Genomic DNA, 27,133 nt, shown 5'->3' with positions numbered 1-27,133 from the left:
GACTCTTTACAAAAGCCTAACCTCTGCTATGTGCATATTGTGATTCTGGTAGCAAGACACACACAAAGCTGCCAATGCCTACAGGATAATGAAGACACTCGAGAGCATGAGGAAGGGACAACAGAACAGCAAAACCTGTGCCCATATCATAACCAAATCATGTCTCCCATAGTGTGACATTGTCTTTTTTTCTAATTTGTTTTAGTCCAAAACAGACTAAAGCAGTAATGAACCTTTCTTTCTGTCCCTCCCCCGCCCAGGTCTTAGGTATTGGCATTTAAAGTGTCCCTTATTGTGTTAAGCATTAAATTTTTTTGTAGGGAGCAGTGTCTAGTTCATGTCGTTATGTGAAGGGAATAGTGAGTAATGTTGCATTAAAGGACCATCTGTACTGAGGAAGAATTGATGGAACCACTGTTAAGAGAAAATAATGTAAAAAAAGTATAGAGAAAATAATGTTAAAAAAGTATAGATTGAATAAAATATGCTGGAGGTTTTCAGGATTTCTCTAAAGCTAAGGCTGTGTATGAGCATTTTGAGCTAGTGGGTTTTGGTTTTGTTTTTAATCTTAAAGCTACAAATCACCTTGCCTTAGTGACTTCCAATGAGAATCTATCTTAACCTAGCTCATTTAAGACAAGTGAACATATTTTAATTTGTGAATGACCACCTCTGGGAGTAGAGTTATCATTAGGCTTTTTCCAGAAAGGTATCACAAATAACATTGTGTTAAAAGGACTCTCTATAGCTAAAACGTTAACTTTCTTATTAATAAATTGTGTTGATGAGAAGATAACTGAAGGAAATATTCTTTCATTTTTCAACTTTACATTTTAAGAATGAAGTAAGGAATAGGCTTTGTTTAATTTTGCCATTTGAGAATACTTAAAATGAGGATAACTATCTCTGGCAGAGATGTTACTTAGTACTCTAGAAGTTGGTAAACAGTTCAGAGGTCTTTAGGTCAGCTGCTGCTGCCTCAGCCACCTGGATGGCTCTAGGCACCCCAACTAGCAGTCCTGAACCTACTACAATTGTAATTTGATGACATGAGCAGTAGCCACTAGACTCATCTCTCCACCTCCTGGGAGAGGGGTAAGGGGGCTTACCACCAATAATAAAAAAATGTGCATGCAGAAAACAAGAAAAATGACTACCTTCTTTGCAGTAGGAATAGGATTTTTTTTTTTAAGTGTATGTTCTTAGCTATCTAGTATCAAGTATTGGAAGAACAGGATGATACCTGGTCTAATCATCTTTGCAATGATCCTCACCTTAGGCATTCAGAAGGTAATGGACATAAATATATAGTGAGGTGGATGAACTTCAATGTACATGCTCACCAACATAAAGATGAGAATGCAGATTACTGTTGAAAAACTATTGGAAGGTTAAAATTCTTTTCTGGGTAATGACAGGGACGTCAACATCCAGAGGAAAATATTAAACATGCCAAAGCTACGTGGACCCAATGTTGTGATAAAGTATTGTAAAGACTTCCATTTAGTGTGGTTAGAAACCATTGGACATGGCCCAACTCCCCTGGAAACAGTTTTTTTTTTTTAAATTTTTATTTATTTATGATAGTCACGGGGGGCGGGGGTGGAGACAGAGACACAGGCAGAGGGAGAAACAGGCTCCATGCACCGGGAGCCCGACGTGGGATTCGATCCCGGGTCTCCAGGATCGCGCCCTGGGCCAAAGGCAGGCACTAAACCGCTGCGCCACCCAGGGATCCCCTGGAAACAGTTTTAAAGCCTTTCAGTTTGTTCATGACTATTACTTAGAAAATGCTGATTGGTTCATGGAAATGGATTATGATACACATATTCTGCTAGACAACTTGAGATGGCTTCTCTGTAACCATGATCCTGAAGAGCCCATTTATTTTGGGAAAAGATACCTACAGAATAAAGAAGCCTTGAAAGAGATTCAGTCCTCGAAGATTTTGGTACTGGAATTATAGCGATTCTTCTGTACAGAGTCCTGTTTACTGTTCTCTTGCAGTTTGTTTTCTTGACCTTATAACAATGTATAAATTTGACTACCTTGTGTATGTATTATCTTCATCCATATAGTTATTCAGGTTACAACCTGCCTTATCTGAGAAAAAAAAATAAAGAAAAAAATGAAGTAATCAAGAATGAAGATCCAAAGATATAATGTCTAGCATTGCACTGAAGAATTGCAACTGTAATAAAGAACACTATAATCCCACTGACACATTCTTTTATGTGAACATTGCATACTTTTAAAAAAATCTTTTGCATGAATGCCTATGAACTGAAGTTTTAATATGAACTTTTAGTCTTGTTAAACTGTATTGATACAGTAATTCAAATGAAGAATTTATACATATTTTTAAGTGGTCAGATAAAGGAACTAAAGCAATATTGTTTTCTTTTCCTGACCTCTTGTATTGATGTCACTGAATAAATAAGACAAGCTAACTTACTAGAACTACAGTTGATCCTTGAACAATGCAGCAGTTAGGGATGCCAACCCTCTTTGCAGTCAAAAATCCAAGTATAATTTTTGACTTCCCCAAAACTTAACTACTAATAGCCTACTGTTGACAGGAAGCCTTACCAATAACATAAACAGCCAATTAACACAAATTTTGTATGTTATCAGTGTTATAGATAGTAAACTGGAGAAAAGAAAATGTTATTAAGGAAATCACAAGGAAAATACATTTACATTTGTATTTGCATTTTTTAAAAAAATACATGTGTAAGTGGACCCACACATTCCAAAACCACGTTCTTCAAGGGTCAGCTGTACACTGCACTGTTAGTATACACATGTGATGCTAAACAGGCTATGCCTGGCTGGCTCAGTCAGTAAGTAGAGCATATGACTCTTGATCTCAGGGTTGTAAGTTTGAGCCCCACTTTGGGTATAGAGATTACTTTAAATCGTAAAAGGGAGGGCAGAGCACCGGGGTGGCTCAGTGGTTAAGCATCTGCCTTTGGCTCAGGTCATGGTCCTGGGGTCCTGGGATTGAGCCCTGCATCAGGCTCCACACAGGGATCCTATTTCTCCTTCTGCCTGTGTCTTTGCCTCTCTCTGTGTCTCTCTCATGAATAAATAAATTTTTTAAATGTGCCTTATTGAAAAATTTAGAAGGAAATATTGTTGGCCATCATGTTTTTAATGCAAGACATGAGTTTGTATTCATGGTATAACAAATGAACCAAACTTCCCCCTCACATATACTTTGTTTTGTCTAATGAAAGTTTTGCTCTATTTATAATTAACAGTATCTCTTCCATAAAAAGATAGAATTAGAAATGCCACTTGCTTACAGTATATTAATAAAACCATGTTTTTAAAAATTAACATGGACCTTGACTGTATTATGCATTTGATTCTAATTACTGGTTTATTATCTATTAGAATTAACAATATTCAGTAAGAAGAATATGTTTAAGCCAGACGTTTAATATGTGACTTTTTTTCCATTTTGCTTGCATTAAACTTGTAATGACATATTTGCCAATGACACTAATTTGCATTTTTTGTTTTGTAGTCACTGGTTTTCAGCAGCCACTGCAAAGCAGTGAGTGGCTACTCAGACCAGGTCATCCATCAGCGGAGATCAGCTACCTCCTCGCTTCGTTGCTGCCTGCTCACTGAACTGCCATCTTTTTTGTGTGTGGCCAGTCCACGAGTAAGTGCCACAGGAGGGAAGAGACAAAATAGATACTTGAAGAAATAAACCAACTTTTAAGAGATCCATTTCTTAAACAGAACTGTTTTAAGCTGTTTGGACCTTAAGAAACATAAATCTTCAGTATTTAGGAGACATATGTGGTCCTGGCTTTCCCAAGACAGTATTCTTTCCTTTAAATTGCATTGGTTTGAGAACTGTTGTATGATAGATGGGAATGACTTCTTTCCCTGGCAATGTCTCTCCTGTGTAGTTCCTTTCATTTAGGCAGGGGCTCTAAACTACCATGGGAGCAAGCCATCTGTCAGGTAGATTATCACCAAGCAGCAGGGTCAGGGACAGTGGAATATTTGAAAAGGAAAGAGAGCCATTTGTTACCTGCATTGAGGTTTTTGAGGGTTTTTCAGAGGAGGGAGCCAGATTGGAAGGGAGATTTGATCTGTCCTTATCGCCTTGGTACAGTCTCCAAATAACAAAAGGAAACATAACACTCCAGCATCAAAAAATTTGTTCCTCTGGTGTTCCATCACTTTCCTCAGCAGCCCTGCCTAGACTGTGGTTCACAAGTATGTTCCCTCTGAAAAGCGACTGTTGTGCTGTATTCACCATTTAGCAGTCCTAGTTTTATTTGCAGGTTGGGAGCAGTTTCTGTTGTGGTTTCAGCATTGAGCATCTGTTAGATCCTTCATAATACTCCATTTATGAAAACAGGATACTCTGATAATTGCCAATACCATCGCTGCAAAGGCTCCCCTTTGCACAATGCAGTGTTTTTTTACTCTACTTACCTCTTCCTCTCTTTCCTGTCATTGATCAGAGCTAGACAGAAGCTCTCTTACAGTTCTGAAGAAGTATATGAAGGGAGAGGGACAGAGTAGAGATGTGCCAGACTCTGGTTAGAGCAGAGAACACATTTCTGTCTTCCTGGTTCAATTCCTTTTGCTGTAAGGGGCATCTTTCAGTTAGCCAGCAAAATTCTCTAGAGGCCAACATTTCTTATCCTTCTGTGTTTCACCTTGTTTTCTCCACTTATTCTACACTTACGCTGTGTTCATAGTTCTATTTAAAGAAGGTGGAGCCTTTTGAATCTTCCTTGGTGATATTTTTCTGTCATTTTTACATCAGTTTGTATCTTTATTAAGTTCTCAAAGGTCAGAATCTGGCAGAGGGTCCCAAGAAAGCTGAATGGAAATGAGATGGTAGGGGCAGCCCCGGTGGCGCAGCAGTTTGGCGCTGCCTGCAGCCTGGGGTGTGATCCTGGAGACCCGGGATCGAGTCCCACGTCGGGCTCCCTGCATGGAGCTTGCTTCTCCCTCTGTCTGTGTCTCTGCCCCTCTCTCTGTGTTTATGAATAAATAAATAAAATCTTTAAAAAAAAAAAAAAAGGAAATGAGATGGTAGAAATGAGTCCCATTGACTCCTGCCTGCTTTCCCTTCTTTCTGCTGACCCTGTACTACATGAACTTGATTCCCAGACCACTGTCAACTTTGATATATATTGGCTATCTAAATAGAAAGTATTTAGATTTTCTTTGTATCCTGTTCTTCCAAAGCATTTTTGGTCTTTGAAGCTTAAGTAGATGCAAGGAAATGCACCTTTTCTAGAAAACATCTAAAGTCAGTTGCTTCTGTGGAAAGTGGTCTTCAGGCTTCATAGTTGTATGGTTCATTTTCTTCTCACCCTCCCGATCTGATGTGTATATACTGAGTGGCCTAATAAGAGGAAGTTTAGATTTCAGAGAGGAATATCCAGATAGTTTGATTTCTCATATCCCCAGTGATTTATAGAGCCAATTAAAAAGCAAGCTGCCTTAGGCTGTCATTGCATTTACTGGCATAAAAATTCTTCATTTGTTCCACTCATAGCTCTGTAGCCAACCATTCTAAAGAACCACCTCACTTTCCCACCATCCTCATACCTGTAATAGCCCAACAGTACAACTGAAGACTTGTTTTCTGAGGAGCCCAAAATCTAAATTATCATGCCTCGTGCTGCTGTTTCCCTAAAGAACAATAAATGGTGACTAGCTTGAAGAAGGCTAGAATACTATAAAGGTGTGTTGGCGGGCAGAGAATAGGGGACTTTTTATCATTGGCTGAAGTGCTCTTCCCCAGTACCTTCCTTTCCTACTCAGCTCCTCTTTCCATAATTCTTTGTAGTTTCTTCACATAGCAGGTTCCAAACCTGAAATGAGAGTAATTAATTACACTGTGGTTATGTGGACAGGAAGAGGAGCTTTAAATATGTCAATATTTTATACATTCATACATAAGCTTTTACTTTTCACATCAGGTCTGGAGTGTGAATAATCCTGAGATACCTTGGCTATCTTACATTGATTTCTAACCCATTTAGGGATGGGAGGTGCTGATTTCCTTTGAAGTCTTAACCTTGGCCTTGAGCTAAAACAAGTTCATGTCCCTATCTTGTGCTATGGAAACTTTAGGGTCAGTTCTGGAAGAACTGTGCTACTAAGGAAGGAATCACAGGAGCTTTTTCTCATTAGCTGAAGAAATAATCCTGCAGGGTTAATAAACTAAGATCCTGGAAATCCATCTTACCAAAAAACTGAAGCGCTTGGAATGGTCACGCTTTCTAGAGCTAGAGCAGGAGTATACATGTCCTCAGGAAGGAAGGACGCACTAAATGCTTGAGGAGACAGCCCTTGAAGATACTATAGTTTAGGAAGTTAATGAAGCAAGAAACAGAGGTTAGTTCATATGAGACTGAAGGGAGTATACATTTCCATTTGTGCGGAGGGAAAAATGGTATGTCATGCTTCATCTCCCCCCTGCTTCTGAGCAATCAGGAAGGCCACTTGGGGTTAGCAGAATGGGTGGAGGCTGTCTAGGATAGAGCTCACTTGGGAAGCACAGTTTAATTAGAAGTGCCTTCTTTTGGACCTCATTGAGTTCACTGCTTACATATACTTATGATACGACATTCTGTGATTCTGCATATATTTTGATCCAGGGCTCCTGCCAAAGAAGCTTATCAAAACATTAAAAAATATGTCCCTAAGAACTGGGCCTCACATACCTCCTAGTTTTCAATCCTGGACTTGGAAGAATATCGCAAAATGAAATTGGAAAATATGTGAAAGTTTATAACTAGAAAAAAATTGTTTTGTTTTTAAACTATAAAAGGGCCTAGGAGTGAGTTCTAGGCAGGAAACACATTTTCCTTGTGCCAGTGTTCCCCTATTCCTTCATGCTGAATTACTGGCTTTTGACTTTTCATCTGGAGAATTGGGCATGAGGCTTTATTTATGTATTTATTTACATTACATTTACCATGTGCAAGAGTGAGTGGGGGAGGGGCAAAAGGAGAGGGAAAGAGAATCTTAAGCAGGCTTCATGCCCAGCGCAGAGCCTGATGAGGTACTTGATCTCACAATCCTGAAATCATGACCGGGTCAAAATTGGAGTAAGACACTTAACTGACTGAGCCACCTAGGTTCCCCCTGAAGTCTATATAATTGCAGTGTCAGTTCTGCTTTTCTATAAAATAAACAACAAAAATAAAAACAAAGCTGTTATCTTTGAGTGTAAAATTGGTCAGTATGAGTCTCTTATTGGAAACGACTAAATATGCTTTACTCATCTAAGAGTATATGTAGTATATAGAACCAGTCATGCTTCTGTAGTCCAACCACAGCTGCTTATATCACTGTTAGGAAAGTACAGCCACTATTGATTGTGAGGCTCTAGGACTCATACCCTAGATGGTAGAAAGCTGCTTGAGCTACTGCTAGGACAGGCCATATCAGGAAAGATCCAGTTTTTATCCACCTGTGTTTTATATCTGTCTTCATTTGTCTGTGCTCAGCTTTTGGTGCAAAAAAGGAATAAGTTAGAGGCAACAGAACAGACTCTTTTTGGAGTGGGTAAAGATGATAGGAGATTACCAACACCTGTGTCTAGTACTGCATGTGAAGGTGATTTGTGTGTGAGCCTGTCTGGGTTTTGGAGCTGCAAGGGGCCCAACTTGCTGTGACCCTCCCTGTAGTTTTGTGTGTGGACTGTAGATGGCACTGTTCTCTAGCAAACTCATTTTTCAGCTTCATCTAAACCAGAGTAGAGGACCCTGTGGTTATTAGTAAATGATGCTCTTTCTCTTGTTTTGGTATCCCATAGTTTCCAGCAGAGGCATCTGCAGCCCCATCATCAGCTAGCTGATTGTTAATGTACCCTAGGGCAGTATTAAGGCTTGGCCTGAGGTGCTCATTAAAAGCCTAAAGCTGTTGGCTTCTCCGTTAGACCTTCTGGATCAAAATCTGCATTTTAGATACGCTCCTACAAAGATTCTTATGTGTACCAGAACTTGACAACCATTCCATTGCCCTAAAGATTGATGGGCATGAAAGTAGAAAAATTAATAGCAAGATATATTTTCCTAAATGTCTCACTTCTGGGAAATAATAGCAACAATAGAACTAGCTAACTAGGTACAGCCTGTGTTTTATGTTCTGATCTCTCTCCTTCCTCTGCCCTTGCTCCTTATACCCAGTTTCTCCCCATCTCTTGATCTGGCTCCAAGGTTTTTCTGAGCAATTTACTGTGTATAATGGGACGTTAGCATTTTTATCAACCTGAGCTTGCAGATAATCACAGCGTCCAAATTTCAACAGAAGGTAACTCAGGCTTCTAATCAGGTGATTTCACAGCTATCTGAATACACAGATGCTTATTAGAGTGGGAATAGACCCAGATCACTAAAGGATTAAAAAGCCTGTTTCTTAATTGGCTGGAGCCTTCTATTCCATTGGGGGGCCGCATTTCAGTGTTGTTGCACCTTGTGGGGAGATAAGAATTTGTGCATAGCCCCTGTCCTAGCCAAGAAATGAATCCACTACTCTCTGGCAATTGCTTTCTCCACCCCTCCATATCCCAGCTTATGGCCTGAAAGAAAGATTGTCTTCTCTTTCATTAGGCTTGTCAGTCAGCAACCAGGTCAGGGAAGAGGAGAAAGAAGTTTTCATAAACTTGAGAGTTTTGCCACAAAAGCATTAAAGACAGCTTTAAATTCATCAAGCCGATAACTCTTTTCATTCTTTAATAATGACTGCATAGTTGCAAGTCCCTTTCTGATCTCACCAGTCTGTGTATAGCTAATAGAACTTTGCTAGAAACACTATCCAGCAACGAGGGGAGGTGGCAGAGTGATCAGATATATATACATCTGTGATAGAATTATTCCTGACTGGTATCCCAGTTTTTCTGCAAACTCTAGCACTCTTTGGATCTTTAGTTTGCTGCAGATACATACTATAAGAGGTTGGCCTTTTACCTGGACCAGCTCACTAAGTCAGTTATTATTAGGGGCTGCTTATTTGTCAGAACAAGGAAGGTAAAACCACTAGTCTAAGAATTAGCCACATTTGTCTGATTTCAAAGTTGGGGTATAGGAAATGTGCAAGAGCTGTCTCATGAATATTTCACTGCAGGTTACCGCAGTGCCATTGGATTCTTACTGCAATGACCGAAGTGCAGAATATGAGCGGCGAGTGCTGAAGGAAGGAGGGAGTCTGGCAGCCAAGCAGTGTTTGTTAAATGGGGCCCCTGAACTAGCGGCAGATTGGCTAAATCGACGATCCCAGTTCTTCCCAGAGCCAGCTGGAGGACTGTGGAGCATCAGGCCTCAGAATGGCTGGTCTTTCATCAGGATTCCAGGTAAGTGCTCTGTTCTTTTGGGAATGTGTTCCCAGCTGTGGCAAGGGAGGAAGAACCAAAGAGATACTCCATGTGGTGGCTTTAGATATTTGGAATTCAGTGTTCTTGGGGTTTGTTTCCTGTTTTGCCCTTAGCTTTATAGGTAAAAATACTTAAGTAATTTATGACTTAAGAGAGAAATGTTTTTCAGATTTGTGCTTACGTACTCTCCTTTGACAAGCTTACAGCTGAGAAAGGAATGCTACCCTTTCAAAAAAGTGGGGGAGGAGGCGTAAGAAATAAAGTTGGTAGGAAAGGCTCCAGGTCGAGTGAGTACAGTTGTCTTGTGCCATTGCCAGTAGAGTGAATGAGAATGTCGTCACTCTCAGAAAGCCTGGTTGAAGTAGCATAAACAGTATCCTGCACGGAGCACTAGAGATCTGAATGATAACCAGAAGAAAAACAGTGTGTTTTGTGCCAAAATTCTAGCAGATTCCCAGACCTCCTAGGGTCAAGGTCGAGGGTTGAAAGGAAACTAGGTTTTCATCTTTGCTTGAGTGAGACTACTTTTAAGGAAACTGAACACAGGGTTCATAGGCTTATGTTCTTTGCTTACACCTGCTGGCAGATTGGGGTGGTAGTTGAGAGCTACCCTGTTAGTTTTGGTTGTCCAGATTCTCTGATACTTTGTATTCTTTTTACTGGATATAATGGAAATAAACTGGAGCTCTGCATTCAAAAGAGAGAATCTGCCATGTGTCAGGAGACTTTGAGTCAGCCTGATAGTAGCTGTGGAGGTGCTTTGAACTAGAAGATACCATTTTGAATTTATGAGAGCAATATGGATGTGGCATCAAAGTATAAGCAGACTTAGAACACCTGAAAGGGGTGAGTGAAGGTGTATTGTTAGAAAACAAGAGGAAAGTCCAGTTGTAAAGGAGACTTAGCAGTGGGAATAGAAGGCTAAAATCCAACAGGTCTGGAAACCACAGAATCCCAGGCAGAGGATGAGCACAGGTGTTGAAAGAAGCAAGACAACACCTTATTTATTCTTTCTCCCTTCTTCACTCTAGCTCCTAAGTTCCCAGTACAGGAGTAGAAGGCTTATTGCTGGCGCTGTGGGAATCTCTTGTGGCTTTTCCTGTTCTTTGAAAGAAAAATGGACCTTGTTTAAATAGCAGGAAGTGTCTGAGTTCTTTTCGCATCGATAAAAAGCGCCAGCCTCACTGGCTGTTTACTGTGAGAACCAACCAGCTCCTCACTAACCCCATTGTACTCTGTAGACTGGCTGGGGCAGGGCAGCAAGGCATCGGGGGCTGGGGGGGCCACTGAAATCTGTATTTTATCTCTTTTTTTTCCTGTACTTTTGCATTTTCTATTTTCTTGGGAAGGATTGGTTCCAGTATAGTCCCCCAAAGAACAAAATCTGGATTTCACACCTTGAATGCATCTCCCTGTTTCACTAGGAGAAAGATGTATAGTCCTTTCAAAAGTCTCCTCTTCTTGGAAAAAGTATGTATATCATCTTTTACCCTAGTTTTACTGCTATGGGATATATTCATTTTGTCTCTAAGCAGGCTCTTACACTGCGGCCAGTAAGAACTTGTGTCTTAATAAAAATACTGTAAGATTGTACTATAGGATCATAGAAAACATTGCAAGAAAGTAGGATAGGGTCTGTACAACAGTTTTTGAGATCCTGTTTTAAAGAGAGGTTTGACTTGGCATAATCAGCCTAATTTCTAGGGAATTGTGCTCTTCTTGGCTCTGCGCCCTGCTTAGCAACAGGTGGTGCTGTTGTCTGGTGCAACTTTGATAGCTCCTAAAAAATTGGGTAATGGATACCAGGCCCAGAAGACAGCAGTGTGTGCAGGGAAAGAAACTCCTTTTTTCTGTGTATCTTTCTAAGGACAAGTACTGGGTGCTAACTTAACACACTTAACAGAGAAGCAGAAATATTATTCGTTGTTTAAATATTCTAAGGCTATCGCTACAGTCTCTTTGTGCTTAGGCCTTTTCTTTCAGGATAGTCCAAAGAAATCCAGTCCATCCGCTTTCACTTCCCACATACACAGAAACAGCTAACAACACGTGCCACTCTTGCCTCTTTCAGGTGCGTCAGAGTTCTGTCCTTCAGGACCTGTGTGAGTCTTCATCTCTGAGCCTCCTAATCTTAGCATCAGATCATTGTAGTTGGCAAAGGAAAGGGGATGTGAGAAGCAGAAATGTGTGAAAACCACTGAATCATGATTTTGAGATGAAGCTTCTCAGACTGCAGACACGATACAGATTTCTATATGCTAAAATATTTGTGTTGAGGGAGTAGATGTGAATGGAGAGTGAAGATAAGCAGGCTGCAGAAATCTGATGAGCTTAGCTTGCTCACTCTACTCAAGGACTAAAAAATATACGGCCTTCTCTTTTTTTCACCTTCCTGTACTTTTAATGAAAAAAGAAACTAAAGCTGATGGGTAGCTCTGTGGGGAATGTCTAGGAGCTATCAAAATTGAAGGATCCCAGGGAATCCAGTTAAAGGAGAAAGTTAATCATGACCAGAAGAAAACGTTAAAGTTGTTAGGAAAGCGTCACTGCCTGATCAGACTTGGAATTCATACAGATCTCCTTGTCTGGTGCCAGGGAGAGGGCCTAGCATTTGGTTCTGTCCCAGCTGCAGTCATTTGATTGTGTTGGTAAGGCGATCAACAAAAAGAAGAGCATTTCAATAATCTAAACAAAACCAAACAAAGAAGCTGAACAAAGGTGTGTGCCACAGCATCAGGGAGGGGGTGGTGGAGGGAGAGATGTGGCCTGGCAGTGTTCCGAAGGTGGGAAAAGGCAGGCAGCAGTACAGAGGAGTAAACATCCAGGGCCTGTGGCTTTGTAGCAAAAACAGAGTGGCCGATGATTTGTTATGGTGCTGTCAGCACATCCGTTCTTGTTTGGTTTATACAATGATTGTGCACTTGGCAAATAGTGGCGAGAACAGAGAAATATCCATTGAGAACTCTTGGATTGCTCTCAACAGTCAGCCTCTGCAGTTCTGAGGGAAAAAAACTATGGGTTCAAACCTAGAAACTAGGGATAGACCTTGGTTGTTTTTTTTTTTTTTTAATCGTTTCCTTTTTTACTTTTATTGCCTAATTGTGCAGTATGTCTATACTTTGTCTCTCCCTTTTTGCATCCCACAGCTATTTCCACATACACTCTTAAATCTCCCAGCTCATTCAGCCTCATTTCTTCCCCTCTTAGTAGCAGCGATTGTTCAGGGCATGTTTATGGACCAGTCTGCAAACAGGAAACTCTGCTTCCTGAAATGTGATGGGAGTTGAATGATACTGAATGGATAAGATGAAAATTTGAGAGTTAAGTGTTTTATAAAGATCTCTAGCTAAAATGTTCCCTTTTTTTTCTTTTAATGGAAAGAGGAAAGAGAAAACATAAGTCAGTGAGTAAAAGCAATTTTCATTTCACATAAACCCAAAGTCACTCCTTCTGAGAAGTTGAACAAATCTTAGTGTCTTTATTGAATTACAGTTTAGGATAATGACTTTTACCAGCCAGCCTATTTGAAATCATCCAGGAGAAGGAGTTTGGATTTAAAAGGGGACAGGAATGGATATATGTGTTTGCATTTCTCGGTATTTAAGTGTCTCAAGGGACAGACAAGAGTAGCCTGTTTCTCTACATTCTCATGCTTTCAGGAGGTGTAACCATTTAGCCACGGAACTAGCAGAAGCAGATATCTAGAGATAGGATGAACAGGAAAAACAAGTTTCTCGGGTCATTTAGAGCAGATATGACATGGACCTCACTTTTAGATGTCCATGTGTACCTGCTGTCCCCTGAGTAAGGATGTGGAGCAGAGAAGGTTTCAAATGTCTTAGCAGCAGATATCTGATTGGGGGCTGTCAGCTGGAAGGGAACCTACACCTCCCTCTTTCAGGATACTTCTTCCCGGAGCACTACTGGATCTTGATTTAACAGTGCTTTGCTTTCTTCTCTGGAGTACTTTCCTGCTCTCGGGATGACAAGCATCCTGGTTGTAGTAATTTTGGCTGCATACAGCTTTGCAGTGAGTGATTTTGCTGCTTCAATTAAATACAGTTTCCTCCTCCTCCCTCCCTTTTCTTCTCCCCAGGCAAGGAGAGCCTCATCACTGACAGTGGAAAGCTGTATGCCCTTGATGTCCTCCTGACTCGGCTCAAGTCTCAAGGACATAGGGTCCTTATCTACTCCCAGATGACCAGGATGATAGACCTGCTGGAGGTAGGAGAAGGAACCTTGGGGATCCTAGGACACCTTGACATTTAATTTGCAGGAATCAGATGTCTATGACTAATGGTCGGTCCTGCTTAATGGAAACCCAAAACTTGTCTTTGTGATTTTACTGTCCATAAAGGGAAGAGAAGCAGCTCATGGCAGATGTGAGAATGTACAAAGGACTTTATCTCCTTCCATACACCAGTGAAGCAGAACATCCCCTATTCCTTCCATTACTAGGGAAGAAATTCCCTAATTTTGAAGGAGATAAGAGCTTGAGAATTATTTAAAAAGTCCTCTGAAATTCTGTATGGAAAATAAAGATTTAGGATTAGTTCTCTATATAAAAAACAGAGAACAGCTCTGATTTAATTTGGTCTGATTTAAAATAGTGGTCTCAACTTGACTATATGTTGCATTCTCCTGGAGGAGCTTTAACAAATATTCATGTCTCGCCCCATCCTCAGAGATTCTTATTTAATAAGTGAGGTGAGGCCTAATAATAATGAGACCTAGACATCAGGATATTTAAAGCTTGTGAGGTGATTCTAATATGCAACCAGAGTTGACAACTATTCATTTATGGTAAGATACAACTTGTTTTACTGTGCAGGGCATCTTCTGTTTCTTTAGTTACTTCTGTGTTGACGTTTTCTCTGCTTCCTTGTTGTCTGAGTGGAGGCTAATTATTTGAGGGAGAGGAAGTCATGGACATGGAAATGGGAGAGTGAAAGGACAAATCATCACAAACCACCAGTTAGTATTTAGTGCTAGAAAGTTGGAAAGCCGCTGGTCAGGGAGCTAAAGCACTTGGATGTAAGTAGTGTATAAATATTCGCAGGTTTTTCCATGGGCTTTATATAGCTAAGACTTCATATCCTAATCCTGCTATTCCAGGGAGTAGCTGATAGTAAATAAATGGAAACTGGACCATAATTATCCCTATTTAGGAATAAGAGAGAAGGGATATCAGCACAGAAGGAATAAAGGATAGCAGAGAGAAGAAGTTGTAGGTTTTTGGAAGCCAAGTTTGGCTTTCTGAATTTCTCTGTCAGTGGGATGCCTGGGTGGCTCAGGGGTTTAGAACCTACCTTTAGCCCAGGGCATGTTCCTGGAGTCCCACATCAGGCTCCCTGCATGGAGCCTTCTTCTCCCTCTGCCTATGTCTCTGCCTCTCTCTCTCTGTCTCTCATGAATAAATTTTAAAAATCTTAAAAAAAAAAAAAAAAAGGATTTCATAGTAATTTGTTAATTCAGTAGTAGGTCTTTTTAATTAATTTGGCAGCTTCTTTTTAGCAAGAGACATACATAACACATGATATTTGAGATCAATTTAATCAGTAAGTTTGGCATTTAATACAGGATTGGTTTAGCCCCTCAAATGCTGTCAAGTGGCTGAATTTTCTGTCTTGTCCTATAAAACAGGCCATCTATTTCTAAATGATGGAAAACGTACTGGTGACTGTAAATCACTGTAAAAGAAGTGATTAAGCCATCATGTTTGATGCAGATCTTACCTATGTAAAAAGGTCCTAACAGTAATAATTCAAAATAAAAAGACTGCCTGCATCTTTAATGTTCTGTCCAAACCAAATGATGCCAACAGTCTAAACAATATGAGTAACTCTTCTTCACTGGGGCTCTTTTTAGATAAAATACACTTTGCCTTGTCCTGAAGAGTCAGGGAAGTACAGATGAAGTAATGATGATCTTGCACTGCTCTGAATTATAGAAAAAGCAATATGATAAAGATTTTGTAAGTGATGGGACACCTGGGTGGCTCAGGGGTGAGTGTCTGCCTTTGGCTCAGGGCGTGATCCCAGGATCCAGGATCGAGTCCCACTTCAGGCTACTTGCAAGGAGCCTACTTTTCCCTCGCCTATGTCTCTGCCATTCTCTCTCTCTGTATCTTTCATGAATATGTGGATGAATCTTTAAAAAAAAAAAAAAGATTTTGTAAATGATTTTTTTTCCAAGGCTATATGTCAGTGTATTTTGAAGTCCTAAAGGTTGCTTCATATTAAAGGGGGAAGTTCAGGAGTTAAGTGAGGTAAGCTACCAAAAAATAAGCTAGCTCTGGCAGATGAAGAGGAGTGTAGATGGTTTAGATTTCATACAGTCCTACATTTTGGCTCCTCATTCTGTGTATTATACACTATAGGTACTCCTAAATATTACCAAAATAAGTGATTCAAAGTATGATAATGAGCTTTGCTCAGGATGAGTGCTATAAACCGTACCCACCAGGTTGCTTCCTATCTCTTTCTAATCCAGCAGATTTATTGGATACGTTTGAGAGGACGTGGACGTTGTGGGTAGTTTTTGCAAACATGGCAGCTTGAGAACCTTATCTAAATGTAGTTGTATCTCTGGACGCCTGGAGGTGGCTTAGCCGTTGAGTGTCTGCCTTCAGCTCATGATGTGATCCCAGGATCCAGGATCAAGTCCCACTTCAGGCTCCTTGCAGGGAGCCTGCTTCTCCCTCTGCCTGTGTCTGCCCCCCCCCCTCTCATAAAATCTTTTTAAAAATTAAAAAATAAATGTGGTTGATCTCTCTATGGAGAATTCTAAATTAGGGAAAACTGAATTTCACAGCTGCTAACATTCCTTAGCCGTATGGATAACATGCATCTAGGATGCTAAAGCCAGAAAATGTTGCAACTGTTTACATGTTTTACTGAAAAACTAAAATGAAACTGTTGTCTAGTTTCCTTTATACTATACTATTATTTTTCCTTCACATTACATTTCCTGAAAGTTCATTCATCCGTTTGGTTTGGTTTGGTCTATCTATTTGTTTTAATACTGTTTACTCAAATGAACCACATTCTATATTTCAAGAAGTTAATCCTCAATTTTTATTTTGTAGGCATGGAGTTAAAATGCCCACAATTTTAATATATATCTAATCATTTATTGAAATGTTAATTTAGTGTGGATCTTAGGACAGTACAGGATTCGGTCTACATTTCTTTACCTTTCAAAGAGTTATTCTGGGTTTTTTAGTCACTGTCATAATAGAAGCTTTCACTATAAACATTTATTAGAGCCATGTTTCAACTTTAAGACATGACCTGGCACATGAACCTAAGGATCATGTTATAGAAAGGCCCTTCTGTATAGTTGCTTTCCCTTGAGCACAGTTGACCTTTTCTTTAAAAAAATAAATAAATAACCTTGACCCTTGCCTTGCTTCTTCATTCTCAATGTGTTGTGGGGTTTGTTTGGTTGGTTAGTTTTAGATTAAAAATTTTTTTTTTCAGGATTCTCTTCATACCTTGACAGTCTTACACCTTGTATATCAAAGAGGGAGAGAAAAGCTTCCAATAGAGCAGAAGGTAGAAATTCACATGGGCACATTAAAGCTCTATTGAATAATTGTGGAGCACATCAGCATCTCTTTCATAGAACAGCCTCTTTGGGCTTTTTGTTCTGTGCTTTCAACTTGACTCTGTTTCTAGGACTCACAAGAACCAAAAGACAGCAAAAATCCATATACTTCTGTATGGCCAGGTTTCCATTTTGAGAGAAATACTAGTTCTGTGCACTTAGTATTTGGTCAGTATTTTTTGAAGTGATTGATAGCGTCTTTCTCTTGGGCAAAAATCTGACGTTAAGTGTCTTGTGAATATGTCAGATCTTACTCCAAATAGAATTCTGTATTCAGAAATGTCTTATTCTTTCTCATGGTATCCAAATACTATTTCTGAGTGGGGGATAAAAAAGCAGACTGCTAAACTTACAGGGCCAGGAATTTTTAGTGTGCCACAGGCAGAAGTCAAAGCCATAGATAGGGGAGGATATGTTTAATCACTAAATGTTATGTTATGGACCTGTAGGGTCTTTGCTGGTGGAGGTACTGTGGAAGCAGACATAGCCACGGTGCAGTTGGGATGATGGTGTCCAGCTGGATGTCAGACAAAACATTTCCTACCACCACCATTTTTACCCTAGTTTGGAACCTCCCCACTTGCTACCACTCGCTACCACCATATTCTGATAGTTGCAGAAAGCTTTTAACTCATTGCAGATGACTTACATTATCTCTGAATTGTCTCAGTTGAGGTTCATTCCTGTTACATCAAGCAGCTGAGTCTGTAATTTAAGGAAATGTCAGTATTTTCTATGTAATACAAAAGTACTTGGAAAGGGTCAGCCAGCTGGTACTGTATGTGGTGTGATTGTTAAGCACTGAAACCCAGACAAATCTTGAACTGCACCAATGTATGAAAATAATGCAATACAGAATTAACTCCAGATAATGTATAGTGAAGGATGACATTTGAGAACACTAGGTTTTATAACTTACCCAATCAACAAGTATTTCCCTTGGATAAGATTCATCTTGAACAGACATTCTATCATTTATGAGCTGGCTTCTCTTAGAACTCCCAGTTACCTTTGGGAGCTGTGATTGTGAGTACTCTGGGAAACTGGGTATTCTAAAACTGTCCCACAGAATGAAAAGCAAATTGGGGTCACTGTAACTAGCATTTTGGTTAGGCTTTAGGAGTGGTGGAAGGAAATGTGTCAGCTTACAACTACATTCTATTTATTCCATTTCATTCATTTCTGTTCATGCTGAGCAAGAGGAAGGCATTGTGCTAGGCATTGTGAATATAAGTTAAATGTGGTCTTTGACTTCAAGAAATGTATCTAGTGGGGGATATCACATGCACACACACACACACATACATACACACACCTGTCAACTGTACCCTGATATCAGTGCCCAAAATGAACTGTAAACAGATGGGATCCCTGGGTGGCGCAGCGGTTTAGCACCTGCCTTTGGCCCAGGGCGCGATACTGGAGACCCGGGATCAGATCCCACGTCGGGCTCCCGGTGCATGGAGCCTGCTTCTCCCTCTGCCTATGTCTCTGCCTCTCTCTCTCTCTCTCTCTCTCTCTCTCTCTCTCTCTGTGTGTGTGTGTGTGTGTGTGTGTGTGTGTGACTATCATAAATAAATAAAAATTAAAAAAAAAACAGCTGAAGACAGTAAGACAGATACATTTATTTCTAATTGGGTCACTTGAGGAAGGGTTCCCATAGATAGTGATATCTGAACTGAAATAGAATTTCAACTGTCAAGGAGAAGGGCATTCCAGACTAAGGAAGCCAGCTGTAAAAAGGCACAGAGATGGGAAGGTGCAAGACATTTGGGCAGGACTAGCTTGGTGTGATTGGAGCATATGGTTTAGGAAAAAAGGGAATAACACAAGTAGAGTGAAGGCAGATTATGATGGGCCTTGTATGCCTTGTGATTAGGTCTTGCTCCAAAGGACTCTTTGTATTAGGTAAGGGAAGGATGGCTGCCATTGCTGGTGATACACCTCAAAAATGGAAAGTGGCATGTTCGGGAAATAAAGTTAGACCAGGTCTGCAGGTTTGTGGATCATACTGAGCCTTTCCCCCAAATTGTTTTGGGAAAGTAAAATCGGATTGAAATGAACAGAGGCAACTTTGAAATAGAAAAGAAGACTCAGAATGGGAAGTTCATGTTAAAGATATACAGACATTTGCCTTTATTTTTTCAAATGCCCAATTATCTTTTTTTTTAATGATGGTAATGCATGAAGGTTATGGATAGCATGTATTAATCATGTGGCTTCTCGACACACTACAACCACATTTTTCCCTGGTGGTGGTAAGCTTCTGTTCTATTTGGAAAGCAGCAGAGGAGTTAAGCCAGAGGCTCTGGCACCAATTAACATGAGTTCCAATCTAGCTCCGTTACCTACTTATGTAACTTTAGGAACATCTACAGGAACAACTTAACATCTGTAACATGGGAGTGCCAATAACAACACCTAAAGACTACTATAGTGAGGATTAGATAAGCAAAACCAGGTAAAATGCACAGAATAGTGTCACTTAGTAAATGCTCAGTAAATACTAACCACCATCGTTACTACTGCTTCAAGATGAACTTAGTTCCTTTGTCATACACCCCTTGGTGTCTGAATGTTTGCTTTTATTTAATGTACTTTAAAGGAGTGAGAGATACTTGTGGAAACTATTTTGAGTTATGCTGATACCTGTGCAGCCACTATTTTAAAAGTAACTTACAGATATGATCCAGTGCCGCTCTGTCTTCTTAATATGTTTTCCAAGAATGTTTTTCAAACTGGTAGGGCAGGGTAGAGGACAGGAAACCTAGGTAAGGATTAAGCAGGTAGGGCTCTGGACTCCCCCTTCTTCATCAACCAGAATAGTAATGGCCTTTATCCTATATTAGAGGGGCTTTTTTTTTTTTTTTTTAAGATTTTATTTATTCATTTGAGAGAACATGAGCAAGAGGGAGAGGAGAAGCAGACTCCTTGCTGAGCAGGGAAGCCCTATACACGGGGCTCGATTCAGGACACCTCGATCATGACCCGATCATGACCCAAGCTGAAGGCAGACGCTTAATTGAACCCGTCAGGCGCCCCTAGCAGGGTTTCATATAAAATTTCACTTCGGGGGAGGTGGGTGGGGAGGAAGGAGTGACTAGGCATTAAGGAAGGCATGGGATGTGATGAGCACTGGCTGTTATAATATACGTTGGCAAATTGAATTTAAATTAAAATTAAATTTCATTTGGGGGAAAAAAATTCCATCGCTTTTAAAATAGTATAAGGATATTGTTCTGCAATAGTGTTTCTCTCTTTTTTTTTAATTTTTATTTATTTATGATAGTCACACAGAGAGAGAGAGAGGCAGAGACATAGGCAGAGGGAGAAGCAGGCTCCATGCACCAGGAGCCCGACATAGGATTAGATCCTGGGTCTCCAGGATCGCGCCCTGGGCCAAAGGCAGGCACTAAACCGCTGTGCCACCCAGGGATCCCTACAATAGTGTTTCTCAAGCATAAATGTACTTGCAAGTAGTAATACATGTCAAAACACAAATTCTGATTTATCAATTATGGGGTGTATCCCTCAATTCTCCTTTTTTTTTTTCAAGTAGGTTCCACGCCCAGCGTGGAACCCACCATGGGGCTTAAACTCACAGCCTTGAGATCAAGACCTAAGCTGAGGTCAAGAGTCGGAGGTTTAACAGACTGAGTCACCCAGGTGCCCCTAGATTCTACATTTTAACAAACTTTTGAGGGCCATGCTGTGGTAGCAAGATCCTGAAGGACCTACTCTTTGTGTAGTGGTGGTTCTCAGCTACAGATATAGGGTATCTATTGCACTCATCTTTGGAGCTTTTTAAAAATAAACCACTCTGGGCCCTAGCCCAAACCTAGAGTCTGAATCCCTGGGGTGGGTCCCGGCACATGTATTTTTAATCCTGGTTAAAAATCACTACTCAAATACCAAGAGCACATCTTGTCCATAACCCCGTTTTTGGCTTCTTCAGTGTTTTTAAAAATAGTATCTACTAGGACTGTATAGCTCTCAAGTCTTAAATGTTGAAAAATTGTATTAGTTTAAGCAGTATTAGAATATACTTTGGTTAATGCTTATTGATCCACAGGAATCCACTTGAGTACTGATGTTCATATTTATTTAATTAAAGGAGGATACTAAATTATGAGACCTGGAAGAGGAAGGTCTATATTTGGTTTCTCTTCTCTCTTTGCTTCTTTAAGTGGTGGAGCAAAAAGAATTACTTTACAAGGCTCCAGGAAATTTAATCATACTGGTGGATCATTTTCTAAGTCGTTCCTGAATACCAAAAGGGACTTGGGTGAAAGAGATCCTTGGTGTCTACAGAGTACTTTGTGTAAGAAAGGACTGGATAATACCTGGTGTTTCTGTTCCATAAGCCCTCTTTGGTGCACAGGAGTGCTCATCATGACAGTTCCTACAAACTACAGTAGAGTCAGCCAGCAAGTGGTAGTCAGCAGTGGCCCTGGATCTTACAAAACCTTATGATGTCTAGATTGTTGAGAGAGAGAGAAAGACTTTTTGAGATAGCTTTTTAAAATTTTTGAGGGGTGCCTTGGCTGGCTCAGGCACAAGAGCATGTGACTCTCATCTCAGGGTCATGAGTTCGAGCCTCACATTGGGTGTAGAGATTACTTAGATATAAATAAAGTGCTATGACTTATCATTTATTTTTTTTAATTTTTTTTAATTTTTATTTCTTTATGATAGTCACAGAGAGAGAGAGAGAGAGGCAGAGACACAGGCAGAGGGAGAAGCAGGCTCCATGCACCTGGAGCCTGACGTGGGATTCGATCCCGGGTTTCCAGGATCGCGCCCTGGGCCAAAGCCAGGTGCTAAACCGCTGCGCCACCCAAGGATCCCTGACTTATCATTTATTGTTAGAATTTGTGTTATGTTTTTAACAAAATTGAATTCAATTTTATGCTAAATCTTTAGATGTTTTTCAGATCATAGGAAAGCTGAACTAAGCATAGAAGTGGGCACAAATCTTAAAATTAGCAGTTGGAAGAAATTAGGCATTTCTTTCCAGATTAAATTAAGTATCTTTTCTAAACCACCCAGAATTTCAGAGAAACCTCTAGAATAGCTTTGGTATAGCCAGAATTTGTGAATGAAGGAAATACTGAATTGCTTTTTTATGTCTGCCTTTATATTTTAGCTGTCTTTCTGTGGTGTGAGGATGTAGACATTCCTCTGTTCTGCTTTTAACTGCGTTTTTCCATGTCCATTTATTTGTTGTTTTGAAGCTATTTACTGAAATCGGATCTAAACTCATCTAAGCCTTCTGAAATCTCACTGCTCCCCTGGGTGGGAGAGCAGAGGCTTAAAGCAATAAATGGAAAAGATTCACTTCTGTTGCCTCAATAACAGGCTCTCTGTAATCAGCATTGGTTTGATTATGGTCTAGGATTAATATCTCTGGTGTCATGCTGACCTTGATATATAACTGATGTAAACAGTAAGATCTACAAGAAGATTGATTCATCAGTGCTTTCACTGAAGTTAGAAGTTCTAGTTCAGAAGACAAAAATGCCTGTGTAAAAAGCCCACCTTGTGGTAGAAGTCCAACCTATGGGATGTCTCTGTGTGTAATCTACTTATTTGGTTGTTCTGGATGGTAGCATCCCTGATTGAATTAGCTGCCAAGCTAGAGTGAGCTCTAAAGACCATCATCATGTTCTCATTTTTCATCTTTTTTCCTGAATCCCTCCTTATCTAAAACACCCCCTACTCTTCTGCCATTAATCTAGTACCTTTATAGGACTATACTACTAAATATAAATTTGAAGCTCTTCTTTGACCAAATATGTTCTACTCCTTTTTGATTAAAGAACCACTTGAGAAAGAAATAGTAAAAATATATACACACCACAATGAAGATGTGTGCCTCAGTGAGCTTGCCCACTTTGTCGACCAGCTTTACTTGGTAGGCAGAGACCTCTGCCTAGCCATCGGAGTTTTGGTACTCACTCTGAGAGTAGGCTGCCACATGCATTGCACCAGCCATACCCACTGTAGCAATCTTGTGTGCTGAAGTACCCAGCCAGGTATAATAAGAACTACACAAGAGAATATTGCAACAAACGAACATTTGATTGTAGATAATTAACACAGACCTCTCCCAAATGTAATAACTAGTCTTTTTCAATAGGAAAGAGTTATTTTAGAACTGAAATATTGTTTCATGATGTTTCTTATAAATAGGCAGCTGTGTTGAGTTTTTGATAATGGCTCCTCTACAAATGGACTTTTTGCAGCTAATCCATATAATTAGGAGTAAGAAAGAGGAAATCGGTGCTCATTTGGACATCATCTATAAGAGAAATTGCAGCTTCAGAGAATGGCACTATGTTCTCTCCATTGCATCTCTTGAAGTTTCTTCTCCAGTCTTAAAAAGTTGTAATTCCTCGGGATACCTGGGTGGCTCAGTGGTTGAGCATCTGCCTTCAGCTCAGGGCATGATCCCAGGATCTGGGATCAAGTCCCATATCGGGCTCCTTGCAGAGAGCCTACTTCTCCCTCTGCCTGTGTCTCTGCCTCTCTCTGTGTGTCTCTCATGGATAAATAAAATCTTTAAAAAAAAAAAGTTGTAATTCCTCTTACAGATGATGTCCAGAACATGCTCTGCCGTGGAAAGTTACCTTGTCTTCTGTTCACTCAGATGCTTAGGCTTCCCTTAACAATGATGCATGCTCTGCTAGGAGAAGGAGACTTTGGCTGTAAATTCAAAGATATTGCTCCGCAAGGATAGGTTAGGGAGAAAAACACTAGGGTGAGTTACTTACAGAAAGAACACTGGATATTGTGTAGCTGTGAGAAACATCTGGTCGCTGACTGAAAGGCCATTTTTGTTTGGAAATTTCATTTTATTTTGTTGATTTATTTTCATGAAACCTACTGAAATCTGCAGGAATGAGATGAGTTTCAAAGTTGAAATTGTGGGTGGCTGTAATCTTCACAGTACCCTCAATTCTGACATACTGGCAATAAATTCATTTACAAGTTAAGTTCTTGCAATCTTCAGATTACTTTCTCCTTCTTCTGGATATAATTGCTTGCCCCCAGTATGGATGAGATAGAAGGTGGGTAGATGTTGTGGGAATTAGTAGACAGTAATTTTCATCAGACTTACATTTTTTACTCTGATTGGCAGGAATACATGGTTTACAGGAAGCATACCTACATGAGGCTTGATGGCTCATCCAAGATCTCAGAGAGGCGGGACATGGTTGCTGATTTTCAAAACAGGTAACATTAATAGAAATTACAGAAATTCTCATTTGATTTTCCTCTAGTGCTTAAGATGATGAGTTTAAAAGAAACATCCAACACATCTCAGATTGTTAAGCAGTCATGATATCGTTATTTTAAGACAATAGCTAAATTTGTTTATATTGGTTCAGATCTATATGCAGGGAGGAAAGAGAGAAAATGTGAATACTTGATAATTTTTGTATTCAAAGTACACTTTCTGGGATCCCTGGGTGGCGCAGCGGTTTAGCGCCTGCCTTTGGCCTTAGGGCGTGATCCTGGAGACCCGGGATCGAATCCCATGTCGGGCTCCCGGTGCATGGAGCCTGCTTCTCCCTCTGCCTGTGTCTCTGCCTCTCTCTCTCTCTCTCTGTGACTATAATAAATAAATAAAAATTAAAAAAAAAAAAATAAAGTACACTTTCTTACCAAGTCAGTACCCTTTTATTTGGGCAAAAAGAGAAATTATTTCTTAGTATGAACCCAGATTCTCCTTTATGTAGATAATATATTATGTAGAAAGTCCGTAAGACTGTATTTCTAAATATTAACAGTGGCTATCTCTGGATATTGATTTTTAGTTTATTTTGCTTACCTCTTTTGTATAAGTTTAAAGAAAAATACCTTGCTTTTTCCTGCTTTCCCTCTAGCATTGTAGTAATAGAGTACAGTATGACAAATGGGAGTGGTGCACAATCTTTTCAGCCAGCAGCTCTGTTACAGTTCTTCTCCCACCTGATAATGAGCCTATGAAATTTCAAATACTGCCTGCTGGGTGCTGATGGCTTGCAGGGCCATAATTATCCTAAGTGCAGCTTCTCATTGTAATAAGCAGAGTCTGGTTACTGCTCCCTCCAAGGAGAAAGCCAAGCTCCACTAGCTAGTCATAGGGCTGCTGAACAGCACCCTTGAATTTTCTTCTTTAAACTGAGTAACTAAAGAATAAGGGAGATCTTACTGTGCTGTAAATCACAACAATTCTGGATTTTTGAACTTTAATTGTATAGTTTATTAATATTTAAGTTTTGAATTCATGGGAAGAAAACTAAGCACATAGTCCTTTGTATTTAGGTTATAATTTTTAATTTCTTTCATTTCAGCTTTAAAGCATGGTTTACTTCAGATATAAAACAATTTTCCCTAAAATTCATGGTTTAACATAGAGTACCCTCTGATTGATAATTTTTGCTATTGCATAATGCTTTATAATGAAGCATAGGCAAGGAGATAAACCTTCTTTTGGTTTACGGTTTTATACCCAAGCCAGTAACTCCTAAGTTGAAACTATACATCTGAATTCAAGTGGTTGTTTGACCAACAATGGAAAGGGAAGATCTGCTTTGAACCTACTTTGCTTTGTTACCTTGGAGTAACTAACTGTGTGGACGACCTAACCTAGCTTCTCACCAGCAGAAGCTATTGGCAGATTCTTAAATTGATTCTTTGAGACATGTATTAGCATAGTACAGTTACCCTCAAACAACATGGATTTGAACTTCGCAGGTCCACTTATACATAGATTTGGGTTTTTTTCTGATAACTATAAAACAGTACTATATAGTAAATGAATTTACTCTTTCTTAGGCTTTTCTTAATAACCTTTCTCTAGTTTTCTTTATTGTAAAATTATAACATAATAAACATGACATAAAAATATGTACTTAATCAACTGCTTGTATTATTGGTAAGGCTTCTAGTCAGTAGGAGTCTATCAGTAGTCACGTTTTTGGAGAGTCAGAAGTTATATTTTCGACTGTGCCAGGAGTTTGGCTCCCCTTACCCTGCTACATTGTTCAAGGGTCAACTTCCTAACCCCATTATGTTGTTATTCCCCCCAGAAAAAAAATCTTTTGCCAGCTGGTCTTCTTCTTTTCTTAATTCTAAGTGGTATATATTTTTTAAATTTTTATTTATTTATGATAGTCACAGAGAGAGAGAGAGAGAGAGAGGCAGAGACACAGGGAGAGGGAGAAGCAGGCTCCATGCACCAGGAGCCCGACGTGGGACTTGATCCCGGGTCTCCAGGATCGCGCCCTGGGCCAAAGGCAGGCGCTAAACCGCTGCGCCACCCAGGGATCCCTCTTTTCTTAATTCTAAAATCAAATAAAACCTATTTTACTTTTTCCTTGCCTACTCCAGCCTGAGTTTCAACTCTTAGATATATCCCTCTGGTCTTTAGTATGTGTGTGGTTATATTCACATGTTGATACCGTATTGTAGATACGATTATATGTCCTGATTTTTTACACTTAATATTATATATATTAAACATTTTTCACGTATCATTTAAAAAGTCTTTGTAATCATTTTTTGGTAATCATTTTTAATGACTAATACTCTTACACTGGATATTTATACCACATATCTGTTGTTAAAATGTTGAGTGAATATCTTTATTTACAAAATTTTGTCACCATTTTAGTTTTTTTAATAGAGATGCAAACAAGAAAAACTGCTGAGTGAAGGGATATGAATATTTGTCACATTGCTCTGTGGAAAGTTTTGCCAACTTAGAGTCCCACCAGAGATGTAATACATTGACTTGTAATGATTCAGTCTTTTGAACAATAAAGGTACAGCTTTTTCTAGCTGACCCAGTGGACATGAGATCCCAGGTCAGTATATTTACAGTCTTTTAGCAGAAAAGACTAGTAGATGTATCTAACATATTACTTCTAAAAACTTCTATTTATTTATTTATTTAGTTATTTTTTTATTTAAGATTTTATTTATTTATTCATGAGAGACAGAGAAAGGCAGAGGCAGAGGGAGAAGCAGGCTCCATGCAGGGAGTCCAATGTGGGACTCGATCCCGGGACTCCAGGATCATGCCCCAAGCCAAAGGCAGACGTCCAACCACTGAGCCACCCAGGCGTCCCTAAAATCTATTTAACTTGTGGAACAGTCGTTTGGGCAATC

General features: G+C 39.8%; 1 protein-coding gene across 1 annotated transcript in view; it reads left to right on the top strand.

The window, feature by feature from the left end:
• The window catches only part of INO80 (INO80 complex ATPase subunit), a 131,038-nt gene that overhangs the window by 80,329 nt on the left and 23,576 nt on the right, over positions 1-27,133 (top strand). Inside the window, exons 25-28 of the mRNA XM_055316755.1 lie at positions 3,533-3,673; positions 9,121-9,346; positions 13,464-13,591; positions 24,117-24,211. Of these exons, the coding sequence (XP_055172730.1) occupies positions 3,533-3,673; positions 9,121-9,346; positions 13,464-13,591; positions 24,117-24,211 (590 nt within the window). The remainder of the gene's footprint in view (positions 1-3,532; positions 3,674-9,120; positions 9,347-13,463; positions 13,592-24,116; positions 24,212-27,133) is intronic.

Source organism: Nyctereutes procyonoides, unplaced genomic scaffold (assembly GCF_905146905.1).
Source record: "Nyctereutes procyonoides isolate TBG_1078 unplaced genomic scaffold, NYPRO_anot_genome, whole genome shotgun sequence".
Lineage (NCBI taxonomy): Eukaryota > Metazoa > Chordata > Mammalia > Carnivora > Canidae > Nyctereutes > Nyctereutes procyonoides.
This window is presented reverse-complemented; position numbering and strand designations above follow the sequence as displayed.